The sequence below is a fragment of the Cyprinus carpio genome, unplaced genomic scaffold (genome assembly GCF_018340385.1).
Source record: "Cyprinus carpio isolate SPL01 unplaced genomic scaffold, ASM1834038v1 S000006461, whole genome shotgun sequence".
NCBI classification, from domain to species: domain Eukaryota; kingdom Metazoa; phylum Chordata; class Actinopteri; order Cypriniformes; family Cyprinidae; genus Cyprinus; species Cyprinus carpio.
The window spans coordinates 424,514-439,528 of NW_024879141.1; the positions used below are offsets into that span (position 1 = coordinate 424,514).

Consider the following 15,015-nt stretch of genomic DNA (forward strand, 5'->3'; position numbering starts at 1 on the left):
TGTATAGATAACATAATTTTCCTGTATTTCTCAGTCTCAGGTGAAGGACTGGATGATTCAGACAGTGGAAATGAGAGCCGCAGTGGGAGTGAAGAGACCTATGTGTGTGAAAAGTGTTGTGCTGAGTTATTTAAGTGGTCTGATTTCTGTGAACATCTGAAGACCTGTACCAAGAATCCAGTTGTGTTAATTATCAGCGACAATGAAGTGACTTCAGATCAAGCACAGGACTACCTACCTGAGCCATCACCCATGCCCAGCTGCAGCAGTGATCCGGCAGACAGTGAAGGTGTAGTAGAGGAAAGCCACATGCCCACTGAAGGTGTTGAAGGAGCAGAGATGATGCTGGACCCGGGTGCTGTCCTGGAGAAAGAATATGAGCCCATGGAGGTGGAACTGTCTCCTGAGAAACCCATAAATTCTGAAAATCAAGTTACACTGTCAGAGCCAGACATAAGCCTACTTCAACTTGAAGATCTTAAGCAGTCTTCTGGGGCAGGATATACTATACCCAGCACTAATGTCACACTTGAAACACTGCATGGAACCCGTGTGGCTGTGGCTCAGTTTTCTCAGGGTGCCCGGGGAGCACTAGCTGGTGAAGTCTCAACTATGGCCATTCCTATGATCCTTGACCAACTCATGGCCTTGCAGCAACAACAGCTCCACCAGCTTCAATTGATAGAGCAGATTCAGAGCCAGGTGGTGCTAATAAACAAACAGGCCTCCACACAGACATCTGTCAACCTTAAAGCAGACCACAGCATGAATGCAACCTTAGAAGTAACCTCATCTTCCAACATACCCACAATGCCTGGGCAGCTTCATCTACATGGCTTCACTACACCCCCTGTGCATCAGCTTCCAATCAAAGGGCCCTCTGATTTCAATGGACAGGTCTCAGCCTCATTATCTTCAGCTCTGGAGGTAGCCTGTGTTAGTGTTCCTCAGACAGTTGACCAGCTGGCCAGTTCTGGGATGAAAAACAATATCACAATTAATACCTTATATCCAACAACCAGTAATGTGGTTCCTTCTCAAATGCCACCATGCTCAGCATCGATTGTCAGCAGTAGCTGCACCAGTAGTATTACGGGAACTGGGGGTGAAATAAGTTGTGGTATTTCTCTTCCAAAAAACACACCTAGTCCTCTAACACTGAGTAATGGAAGATTGCTAACATCCCCCTCCAGCCTTCCTTTCATACCTCACAGCTCATCCAGCAGTGTTATCTTCCCTAATCCTCTAGCCAGTATTGCAGCCACAACAAATGCTCTTGATCCTCTTTCCGCCCTAATGAAGCACCGCAAAGGAAAGCCCCCAGATGTCTCTGTGTTTGACACCAAACCAAGCTCAGAAGATCCCTTCTTCAAACACAAGTGCAGATTTTGTGCCAAGGTGTTTGGAAGTGACAGTGCCCTGCAAATTCATCTTCGCTCCCATACTGGTGAAAGGCCTTTCAAATGCAACATTTGTGGTAATCGCTTCTCCACAAAGGGTAACCTGAAGGTTCATTTTCAGAGACACAAAGAAAAGTATCCTCAGATTGAAATGAACCCCTATCCAGTTCCTGAGTATCTGGATAATGTTCCAACTAGCTCAGGTATACCTTATGGCATGTCATTGCCCCCAGAAAAACCTGTTACCACATGGCTGGACAGCAAACCTGCTTTGTCTACAATCCCAACATCAACAGCACTGCAACTCCCTCCAACAATTCCCAGTATTATAGGAAGCTATGGGGATTCAAGTAGTTTTACCCCTTTAAGTAGGTCACCTCAAATGCCATCTCCACCATCAAGTGAGTGTACATCTATGTCTCCTAATCACCTCATTGCTGAGGCTAGTATTGCACAAATTTCCAGTTCACCACAGCCTAGTGTGGCAAGTGACACACCTCCAGTTCTAAAATCTGAAGCCTTTCATCTACCACCCACCTCCACCACCAGGCCTGGAGAAACCAGCATATTGACTACTTCCATACACCAAATTATTTCTACAGTTACAACCACAACTAGCACCAGAACACAGATCATATATTCAGCAAATAGTCCCTCTGCTGTCTCTTCCCCATCCCTTCAAATGGTTTCCAGTCAGTTTAAGCCCAAATTTCCTTTTGGTGGCCTCCTGGACTCTATGCAGACATCAGAGACCTCAAAGCTACAGCAGTTGGTGGAAAATATTGATAAAAAGATGGCAGATCCCAACCAATGTGTCATCTGTCATCGTGTGCTTAGTTGTCAGAGTGCTCTGAAGATGCATTATCGCATCCATACAGGAGAAAGACCCTTTAAATGTAAAATATGTGGCCGTGCTTTCACAACCAAGGGTAATTTGAAAACACACTTTGGAGTTCACAGATCAAAGCCCCCTCTCCGGGTACAACACTCTTGTCCCATATGCCAAAAAAAGTTTACTAATGCAGTAGTTCTGCAGCAACACATCCGTATGCATATGGGTGGACAGATTCCTAACACACCCCAGCCTGACAGTGTTCAGGACTTGGACACAAATCTGTCGTTTGATGAAAAGAGCTTAGCTATCATTAACAACTATGATGACGAGCTAACTGATGAGATGGGCCAAGCAATAGAAGATGAAACGGGTATTAAAGAAGGCAATGTGGACCCACCCAAAAAACATTTATACACAGAGATGTCTCCAAGCACTTCACCCCCAACTTCTCTTATATCTAGCATGGTTGCTTTGGAGAATGAAATGAGGTTTTCTGACACGACAGTTAAAACAACCAATGCCTTCAACGTGAAGCCTCCAGAAAATGTGAATGGAATTGATGGGGAAAATGAAGACATGTTTAAAAATGAGTCATCTTCCACTGTAGGAGACTTGGAGAACCACAGTGTTGGGAGTCCAGCACAGTCTGAATCATCTGGCTCTATCCAGGCTCTGTCTCCTACTTTCAGTCAATCTGAGAGTCATCGCTCCAAGTCCCCTACTCAGTCAAATAACAGCAAGGAGGATGCTTTGAATCTTTCTTCAGTGAATGCAACAGTGAAGTCTGAACAGTCAGATACCCCTTCTCCTGGATCAGAAAACACAGGTGCATTAGATCTTACTGCCACACAGCACACTAGGTCATTTGTCAAAGACGAGAATCACTTCAGTCTGCTGTTCCTGGGAAAAGGCAAAGGTAGTATGTTTGTAGACAGATGTGTATGCGTGCGTGTGTGTGTGTGTGTGTGTGTGTGTGTGTGTGTGTGTGTGTGTGTGTGTGTGTGCTATATATACACTATCAGTCAAAAGTTTTTGAACAGTAAGATAGATTTTTTTTTTAAGAAGTCTCTTCTGCACACCAGGCCTGCATTTATTTGATCCAAAGTACAGCAAAAGCAATACAATTTTGAAATAATTTCTGTTTTCTGTTTGAATATACTTTTTAAATTTCACTTATTTCTTTGAATTCAAAGCTGAATTTTAAGTTTAAATCATTACTCCATTCACATGATCCTTCAGAAATCAATCATTTATTATTATTATTATTATTATTATTATTATTATTATTATTATTATTATTATATGTTGAAAACAGCTGAGTAAAACAAGGGCTTTTTTCCAGGTTTCATTGATTAATAAAAAGTTAAGAAGAACAGCATTTATCTGAATAGAAATCTTTTGTAACATTTTAAATGTCTTTATCATCTTTTTATCAATTTAAAGTTTTGTTGCTAAATAAAAGTATTAATTTCTATAATTTCTTGCTTTTGGATATGCTTTTAAATGGTATAGTGTGTAATATAATGTATAGCATAATGTTACAAAAGCTTTTTATTTCAGATAAATGCTGATCTTTGGATCTTTCCATTCATCAAAGAATGAATGAATGAATGAATGAATGAAAAAATAAATAAAATAAATACATACATACATACATAAATGTGACCCTGGACCACAAAACCAGTCTTAAGTCACTGGGGTATATTTGTAGCAATAGCCAAAAATACATTGTATGGGTGAGAATTATTGATTTTTCTTTTATGCCAAAAATCATTAGGACATTAATAAATATTTTTATTTATGTATTTATTTTGCAACCTCAGATACCGTAGTGCAGTGTATACTTATGTTAAATACTGATAATAATAATAATAATAATAATAATAATAATAATAACAATAATAACAATAATAATAACAATGTTTTTTAAACAGCAAATCAGCATATTAGAATGATCATGTAGTAAGACTGGAGTAATGATGCTGAAAAATTAGCTTTGATCACAGGAATAAAATGCATTTTAAAACATATTCAAATAAAATTATTTTATTTTAAATATTAAACATATTTCACAATATTACTGCTTCTGCTATATTTTTGATCAAATAAATGCAGGCTTGGTGAGCAGAAGAGAATTTTTCAAAAAACATTTTTCAAAAGAAATGAAAAATTTTACTGTTCAAAAACATTTGACTGGTAGTGTATATATCACACACATAGAGTTATTTAACAAAACTATTCTTCGTATTCTACAGTATGTTCTACAGCAGCATTTCCCAATCACAGTCTTTGCGCCGACCTCACTCTGGCATGAGGACTGGGATTGGGAACCACTGTTCTACAGTATATAATACAAGTAAATAAAATAAACATTTTCCTGTTATTGATTAATTAATTCATTCATTCATTCATTCATTTAGGTTTAAACAGTCCCAGTACTATAAGCTCAGAACCAAGCACAGTCAAATTTGAGAATGGACACAATAAATCACCGGCCGTGTGTGAGGGGCCCCACTTGCCAGCTGGCCCCCAGATACCTACCACAACCCCTCAGACAACAATAAGCCCCAACCTTACATCAAAGCTGGCACCACCTCCACCTCGGCGGACCCCCAAACAACATAACTGCACCTCTTGTGGAAAGAATTTTTCATCAGCCAGTGCTCTTCAGATCCATGAGCGCACTCATACAGGAGAAAAACCATTTGGTTGTACCATCTGTGGCAGAGCCTTCACCACAAAGGGAAATCTGAAGGTATGGCTTAAAATACATTTAGCATATGTGTATATATTAGTTTATAATTATGGTATTACATATATAAATGTATTTGTTGTTTGCAGTTGTGGACAGTAACAGTAAGTATTTTTACTGTGTTACTGTACTCAAGTATATTTTTCCAGTATCTGCACTTTATCAGAATATTTTTATACTCTATATATTTTAGACAGATGGTGAAAAGCAAGTTACTTACTTTTTTTTAGGATTTATAATTGTAAATTAAAATTAGGTCATGACTGTATTGTGAAATAAATCACATGATTCTGAACTAAATTGACTGTAAAAGGGCAAGCAATTTGAAATGCTTGAATGCAGACATGTCCACTTTTGTGTGTCACTGTGTCAACAGGGTAGGTTTTTAAGTCAGAATGAGACAAAAAAATAAATAGATAAAAATAACATAAAAAATTAATGCCTATGCATCTGCCCCACTGCTGAAGTGGTTTCAAATAAGTTTCAATGTACGTCTGCATAGTGTTCTTTTCTAAAACTTTATACATGTTGCCCTTTGTGACATCTGTTTTGTACAGTTTATTGTTTGTCAACATACTTTTTGTTTTCCTATTTTTTAAATGTTTTTTGGTAACACTTTCTATGAAGCCCGTATTTATAATAAATTATAAAGGTATTCTTAAGGCATTATAATTAATACATAATGCATTATTTAAAAAAAAGTATAATATCTTATATCAACTCATGAATAATCATAACAACAATTATAATACCTCATAATACTTACATATTTGTGGTTATAAGTTTAAGAGTATAGTATTTACAGTATAATATACTGTATCATATCTTGACATTGTTTATTTAAGATCTGCACAGTATCTTACAGCTTGTGAGTGGTTAGATGTTGAGTGTTATTTGAGTGTTTCCTGTGGGGCTAATGTTGATTAATTGATGTGAGCTTAATACTCCAACTGAAAAAAAAATGCAATGTTTTATATGGTTAAATTTTATTTTGATGGTCCCCTTAATCAGTCGACTATAAGCAACTTTGCAACTACATGCCAACTAACTCTCATTAGAGTATTAGTATGCTCAAGAATGGTAGAATCTAGAAATAAAGAGTAAGCATACGTACTTACAAAGACACTTATAGTCAGTTTATCTGTTGGTTGACCATCAAAATAAAGTGTTAGCATATATTTACAGTATCAGACATACTAATACTCCAATGACCACTAGTTGATACGTAGTTGCAGAGTTACTTATCAGCAGCTGTCTAAAGGGTACCATTAAAATAATCAAACTGATATTACAATAGTTCAAAGAAAATGTGTCATATTACACATTCATCTGATCTGATATCTGATCTTATGGCTGTTTGAGATAATTTATTATTATTATTATTATTATTATTATTATTGCTACTACTTATAAGTGGTCTTTGACCAATTTAAGTAAAGTAGCATAAGAAAAATGGTAAGATATGTGACTTATAATACATTATAACTATAAGAAATACAATCCATTGTAAAAGTGGATGCAACATGTTCATTGTGTTATAAATCATCATACTCTTAAAAGCTATAAACACAAATAAGTAAATATTATAATATATTAAAACTGTTCTTATGAATATTCATGAGATGATACAACATATTATACCTTTTTTTTTATAACGCATTATGCATTTATTATAATTTTGTGGAATTATTATCTTAATGTGGCTTGTGCATCGGCATGGCTCCTCAGTGCGAATGAATCTAATATTAAGAGGAGTGTGTGGTGTCTGTAAGTCACCACACCAGTGCGGATACTGTACTTTGGAATTACAGATTCTATGTCTTGGAAGTATGACCCAAATAAAAAGTTTAACTAGAAAATGTCATCTGAACAAACAACTAACATCTGCCACTTTTGTTCTGACCAACTGAAGAAAAAAACAACAACATTACATCGCATTATTAATGGTCATTAAATCTAATCACTTTGCTAATATCACATCAAACTATGCAAATAATTATTATTGTTATACTTTGTTCTCAAACTGTTAATATGGTTACACTTTATTTTGATAGTCCACTATAGACATTCTGCTAACTATAAGTAACTTTGCAACAACATGTCAACTAATTATCATTAATTTGCAACTACATGCCTACTAACTCTCAGAGCAGACTGTTAGGTTAGGTTTAGGGTTAGTAGAATAAGTTGACATATTCTTGCAAAGTTTCTCATAGTCAGTTTGTTGTATGTTGTGGGCCCATCAAAATAAAATGTTAGAATATATTAAGCAGACAATCTACTAATACTCTAATGAATGCTAGTTGACATGTAGTTGCAAAGTTACTTACTGTTAATAGAATGTCTAAAGTGGACAATCAAAATAAAGTGTTATCATTAATACCATTAATAACAATATCAGCATTGAATGTCTATATGTATTTAGCAGGAGCGTTGCTTTGGTTTTGAAAAAAAAAAAAACTTCCATGTTTAAAAAAAAAAAAAAAAAACCTTCCATGTTTTTTAAAATACATTTATTTCATAGTAAAACTGCACAATACACATCTCTTAATATTATGTCTAATATGTGTTTTAATATCACTATTATCTCTGTATAATATCGGTCTTTAAATGCAATATATTTAAAATGTACCTAAAGTATACTTGCAATAGTTTGACTTTAGCACAATCAAATATACTGTATATCTTTAATTGGACTTTAGCACTACTTGCACACAATTATTTAAATTAAATCATATTTAAATTAAATTAAATTAGTTGTTTTGATTTAGCAGACTTATACAGGTATACCAGTTTAGTATACCAAAATACAATTGCAAATTGTTATTATTATTATTAAGCACATGAATATCTAAATGTATTTATGGAATACTTATCACAAAATATATGTATACATTCTGGAGGCTGAACCTCACTGACCACATATTTGATGCTTTATCTGAAATTAAAGTATTTATTTGTTTACATTACATGTGGATAAATGACCAACTAGAGCAGCTCGATTCTGAATAAACTGAGAATGGAGAATACCAATTTTATAATATATATATATATATATATATATATATATATATATATATATATATATATATATATATATATATATATATATTATTATTATTATTATTATTTTTCCACCATGATTCTGAAAAAAAAATAAAACAACAACAGACAACTACACAAAATAACATGTCATTTACTAGAGTTTCAGGTAAAAATTGCTGCAGTCTATTTATAAAATATATTCAGTATTCAACAAACTGTTAAAAAAAAATAATAAGTTGAACAAATGATTCAATGACTCACTCATAAAGACTTCATTTGTTTCATTCCTAAATGAATCTATTAAGTTTTTTTTTTTTTTTCACTTTTCTCATCTCTACCTGCTGGTTTTACGTTGTTATTAATACAATCTTAATTTGAAGCGTCATCACTTTCAAAAAGGAGATTTATTCTATTTTAATCACTGAACTATAATTTTTTTGTTCCAGTACATCTGTGATTATTTGAATGTTTGTAACACAGAAATAGCAATGCAAAAGACTGTATAAAGATGTTTTATACACATTAACTGTTCTTTCTGGTCAGCAGCAGTGCGAATACAGATTTGAATGTTATAATGTGATTCAAGGGTTTAACACAAATATAGCTGAATCCTGTCATTTATGAACAAGATTGCATGGGTGATTGAATCTGTTCGCGATCTGGCTATTTATTTAAATATCCCAAAAATCAAAGGAGGGTTTCAAAGCTTGTTTAGTTAAATGAACACTTATGGTAAGCAGTAATCTAATGCTTTTCATCACAGACAGTTGGATTTCTAGTATCTGAAGAACAAATAAAAAATTTATAAAACATATTTTATATGTGAAGTGAATGGTCCATCTTCAAAAATATCAGGGGCTTTTGGCAAAACATCAGGGGCTTAAGCCCCCTATTGCCTAATATGTGTTATAATATCACACTCAACCCCCCCACCTCGCAATGCCACTGGTATTTAGTGTGTAGACTACTGGTGACTACGGGTGAATCTCCAGTTGTCAATCATGATTCCCGTCTGGAAATATCTGGATTACAATACGCCATCAAAATGATACATTTAATTATTCCAGCTGTTTGGAGAAAAGGCTATGAATGATCTGCCACCTGTAGCATCGTCATATGTGATATAGCCTACTACCTTGGACACATTCTTTATGTATACAGATGTGACGTAATGATGCAAAGATGAACGGTGGCAAGCTCATATTTCCTGCAAAAAACTACCTGTACCACTCAAATTAGAACACATAATTACAAGCTTACCATTGTGAATCAGGCCAGGGTAAGGAGCTCACTAGCTGGTTACTTGGTCAAAAATGGATTTTGGATCATTTTTAAGCAAAAAATGTTATGGACTGCAGCTTTAAGTACATTACACATCACATATTTTGTACTTTTACTTGAGTAAAATTGAAAAACAGTACTTTTATTGGAGTAATATTTTATTAAGGTATCAGTAATTTTGATCAAGTACCTGATTTGTGTATTTTGTCCACCACTGGTTGTTTGCAACTATCACACTAGATATAGACCAATATGATGTTCTGTCACGAAACTCTAGATGGCACAGGCCGAGAGGTTCTAATTCAGAAACCCTCCATCTTCTCCAGCTCCACCTGTATAGATCTGCTACAGGGTAATTTCACATGTGTTATTATGCACAGGCATTATTTCATATATGTTATATGTACAGCAGCAGTATTTCCATGCTCACAGGAGGATGTCTGTGCTAAAACATTTTTAGCAATGCTTTAACATATTGACAGATGGTGGACCTGCACCCAGAAATTACAACAACACAGCCCTTCACTATCAGCAAAGACCACAATGAGACAAGCTATAGGGCTAGGGAAAGATGCTCAGCAAAGACCTTGACAACTACACAAGCCCTCAGCACAGATCCCTACATTTAGCTATGAACATGTCATGCCTGGACAAGCTGGGACCAAAATGCAGTTTTATCAAGAAGGATGGTTATCGTCAGTGGCGTTCACACTGATATACATTGAGAACATTGAAATAACTGAATAATATTGCTACCTTTTGCGTAACTTGCTTATAGCTGATAGCTTATAACTTCACACTGTGATTGATATGAACTGACTTGAGCTAAATAATTACACTATTTACTTTTAGAGCTGTGTAACAGGAGAAACTGAACAACTGAAAACCTGAAACTCCAAGTTTCCATAATTTATTCTGCTATTTCCTGTTTATCTTATCTTATTAAAGATTGTTTATTTATTTGTTTGTGATGCACATAAACTGAACTAGCATTCTCATTTCAGGTCCACATGGGAACCCACATGTGGAATAATGCCCCAGCCCGGCGAGGAAGACGACTGTCAGTGGACAATCCGATGGCTCTCCTAGGGGGAGATACCATTAAATTCAATGAAATCTTTCAGAAGGATCTTGCAGCACGAGCAATCAACATAGACCCAGGCTTTTGGAATCAGTATGCTGTAGCCATTACCAATGGACTAGCAATGAAAAACAATGAAATCTCTGTCATTCAGAATGGAGGAGTTCCATCCATTCCCATTAGTCTAAGTGGTGGTGGCATTCCTGCTGTAGGAGGAATGTCAGGAGGGATGGAGAGGTCTTGCACCGGGAGCGGCCCTCCACTGACTGAACTTGAGAAGACTAACCTGGAAATGAGAACTGGACATCCCTTCTCCAGATTCAGGGAAGAGGACAATGAAATCAGGATTAAATGATGATGTACAGTTAGAAAAAGATACAGAAAAAGGGTTAATGAATTAATGAAAAAAAAAAACAGAAAGAGTAATACTTAATCCAGGTTTAATTATGTTATTATATTGTACAAATTAAGTCTGATATGCTGTTTAGATTTGGAACTCTTGTATTTAGTGTTCTTCAATCCTACTATACATTCAGTAAAAACATTTGTCTTGACAGGTTTGCATGGTGCTTACTGGTCAGTATGTTTCTTTCGTCAGTGGTATTACCCTCTGAACTATACATGTTTCAGCTGACATGGGCAAAAAAAAAAAAAAAAAAAAAAGAAAAGAAAAGAATCAGAAGATCTATTTCTTTGTGGACAGATAATAGTTGCTTGTGGTACATGAAGAAACATGAAATTGTAAATCTTAGCTTTTTCATTTTCTAGATGCCTGACCAAAAGTTGTAACTATTTTAATTTTTACATTAATTCTCCAGCCATAGTCCTATATTATCTGTCTTGATATTTATTATATAAATTAAAAGCAGGTATTAATATATATATATATAATATATATATATATATATATATATATATATATATATATATATATATATATATATATATATAATTGTTCTGAGTTTATATTCTTTATATAATCTATTTCATTCCATTTAATCTTTTCTAAATTTTGATTTTAAATATACACTGAAATAAACACAGAAAAAAAAATCTTTATTATACCAATGCAATCATGTTGAGGATTTTTTTGTTTGTTTGTTTGTTTTTGGTTTTTTTTTTTTCTTTAGTAAAGGTGTAATATGCTACATAATGTGAAAGCGCTGATATTTAAAGCTGCTACAATCACAAGCCTCTTTTTTATTCTTTCTAAAGAATAGAATAAAGTTCTATAAAAACAGTTTGTGTTAACAGTACAAACAGAACTGGTATGGATATTTTGTAACACACACACACACACACACACACATATAATTATACAATTATATATTACATTATATAATTACACAAATAATTATATAACAATGTTAATGTCAATAATAATAATAATAATAATAATAATAATGTTGATTTGTCATGTTTGGGGAAGGAATGAGGAATGATCCTGTTTGTGATATTGTATTAATGTGGGGCTTGAGTTATCTAAATTAATTTTATTATATTATTATCATTATTATCATATATAGTCATTTATTTATTTATCCTTTTCACGTGTGGGGTTTGTAAATTAGCTTTCTGCCCCTTAATTTCAAGACCTTCTGTCCAGTTAAGCTGAAATAAAATAAGAAGAGATTCTGTTTGTTTAATGCTGTCTCTGTTTCTACTTATGACCATTGCTTTTTCACCCAATTATTTTTTCCCCCTCAAAATTTAAAACAGAGGAAACAAATAAAATAAGTTTAAATATATTAATTAAAATATTTCTGTACCCTAAATAACACTTTCACATAAATATACAGTGCCCCCCAAAGTATTGGACACCTTTGGACACAACTTTTTGAATTTCATTGCATTAGATACCAGATATCCAAGCAGGATCTTCAGATAAATGAGGCTACTCATTAAGAACCTAGATAACTACTTTTGGTGTTTGTGGATTTCTTTTTTTTTAAAATGTTTTATGTACCTTACTGCACATGAAAACTAATACTGTATGTCTTTAAAAGTATTGTGTGTGTGTGTGTGTGTGTGTGTGTGTGTGTGTGTGTGTGTGTGTGTGTGTGTGTGTGTGTGTGTTTGCCTAAATGGGATTTTTTTATTTTTTTTATTTTTTATTTTATTTATTTTAATAAGACTAATCGTAAGTTTTTTTAGCCTAACCCTAACCTAAACTTTAACTCAAGCTCTAAAAGACCACTGTAGCAAAATAATAAAATAGTATTCTCTTTATCTATGTACTGTACTTTAGATATCACCGTTAGTTTAATTTAAAGAAATAAATAAGTAAATACAATTGTGCTTATAAGTTTACATACCTATTGCAGAATGTGCAAAATGTTAATAATTTAAACACAATAAGGGGGATCATGGAAATTGCATGTTATTTTATATGTAGTACTGTCCTAAATAAGCTATTTCACATAACAGATGTTTACATATAGATAAGTTTATTAAAGATAATACTTTTGAGATTAACAATTTTTTTGGTTTCTAATTACAGTTCTAATTATGGTTAAACACAACATATTTTAGTGCAGTAAAAACCAGCTAGAAACAAAATGTAAAATAAATAAATAAATAAATAAACTGAACGCCATCCAGACAATAAAAAAACTGCATCTAAACACCAGAGTGAAGCAAATTAAAGAAATGCCTCTTTAACTGAATTAAACAGATGACATTCATAACCAAGCTGCAGACACCATAACTGCTTGATCCAATCAGGCACTCTAAAATGTATTTAATGCTTAAAAAAAAATTATTATGCAGGCCTGATTACAATGCAAGAATACTGCAAAACATAGCAGCTACTGACTAAACTTTCCTTGTATCCGCGTGGACCTTGATTAGCGTGTTCGGGTGTGTTTGGTTAGGATTAGAACTAAACTCTGCAGGACAGCGAACCTTGAGAGCCAGAGTTGAGAACCCTAGCCTTAACTAGTAATCTCTTACCAATTATTCTTTCTGTCTGCAAGACACTGTGCATTTTCTTGCCCTGTTCTTTAATATATATATATATATATATATATATATATATATATATATATATATATATATATATCTATATATATATAATTATTTGCATTCCAGTCATTCCTGTTCTTATCACTTACAATTATCAAATAAAAAAAAAATTGAATCTTAATTTTTTCAGGGTTGATCAAAATATAAAGACTTTTGTTTTATCCTGGGAGTGGAGTAATTTTATGAAATTCAATAATATAATTTAATATACTGAAGTTTGAAAAGAGCTTTGTTTAAAAGAAGCCTTTTTACCTTAAATTATTTGAATTGCTGGATGCAGATTTAGCAGCAGTGCTGGATATACTGTCTCTGTAGGCCTCTTATTGTATGTGTATGATGAATATAATTATTTAATTTTGTTTCTCACAACTGACTGTTGATCATATATCACCAACTGAATTTAAAAGATGTTTTGAGAGCCCATGGAAAAACAAACCTATACAGGATAACAATGAATTATAATTTTACAGAACAGTCCATTTTAAAGAGAGTATAAACATTCATTCAATCATTCATTCATTCATTCATTTATTTATTTATTTATTTATTTATTTATATTTTAGCATTTTATAGAGACTATAAAGTGTCTGCTGAATTGTTACATACTACACTAAATAACTGAATGATAAATGTAATACATAAATATGGTTAGGAATGTTCTGTCCCACATTAATATAATCCTGTAAATAGTTTGCAGCAGCTGTAGTAGCTGTAAATATTGTCAATGATCTCAAGAGAGCTGTTTTGCGATGATGTAGGAGGCAATGCAAACAGAGTAAATGTGCCTAATAGGAAACTGATCATAAGTTTTAGGCACCTGGATATTAGATACATATATTTACAAATATTTTGCAATTATTAATAATAATAATAATAAACTGGTTAATTTATTTTTAAAAAATAGTTGGTGTGCTTGCTGGAAGATTATTGATCATAATAATGTTATAACATCAAATTAAAACAATGTGTCTTACATATTATTTTATCATGAGAAACTTAATAATTAAAAAATATTACACCTAAGGATTTGGATATTTCAGTAGCATTTATAACTAGATCTTGCACACAACCTAAACATGTAAAGAAACTGCCAGAATTTGAAATATAGTTCTACATACTGTATTTTTAAATTTACCATACAATCAATGTATATTGGGTTCTTTTCTTCAAATTACTACGGAGACAAAAATATCATTAAGAATTACTACAAGTTTTAGCTCTTTTGATTTTTAAATAATACATTTAATTTCATTTGTATTTATGGCCAGTAGTGTTCCCATTGGCTGGGACCTTAGAACTTCCTTAAAATTAATCTCTTTTAACCAGTTTTAGGACCTACAGTTTACAGTGCCTTGCGAAAGTATTCATACCCCTTCATTTTTTTTCTCTCCAAATTTTGTTATGAAGCAGCCTTATGTTAAACTGCTTTAAATTATTTTTTTTCCCACATCGATCTACACTCCATTCACCATAATGACAAAGCAAAAATAAATAAATAAATAAATAAAAATAAAAACTGAAATAAGTAAATTCGATAAGTATTCATACCTTTTACTAAATATTTAGCTGAATAACCTTACCAGCCTCAAGTCTTTTT

At 33.2% G+C, this 15,015-nt stretch overlaps 1 protein-coding gene across 1 annotated transcript in view; it reads left to right on the forward strand.

Annotated features, from left to right (window-relative positions):
- Window positions 1-11,207, forward strand: part of LOC109074180 (sal-like protein 3) — a 16,449-nt gene extending 5,242 nt beyond the window's left edge. The window contains exons 2-4 of the mRNA XM_042754134.1: window positions 35-3,151; window positions 4,656-4,990; window positions 10,318-11,207. Coding sequence (XP_042610068.1) covers window positions 35-3,151; window positions 4,656-4,990; window positions 10,318-10,749 — 3,884 coding nt within the window. The 3' untranslated portion in view covers window positions 10,750-11,207. The remainder of the gene's footprint in view (window positions 1-34; window positions 3,152-4,655; window positions 4,991-10,317) is intronic.
- Window positions 11,208-15,015: the final 3,808 nt, after the last annotated feature.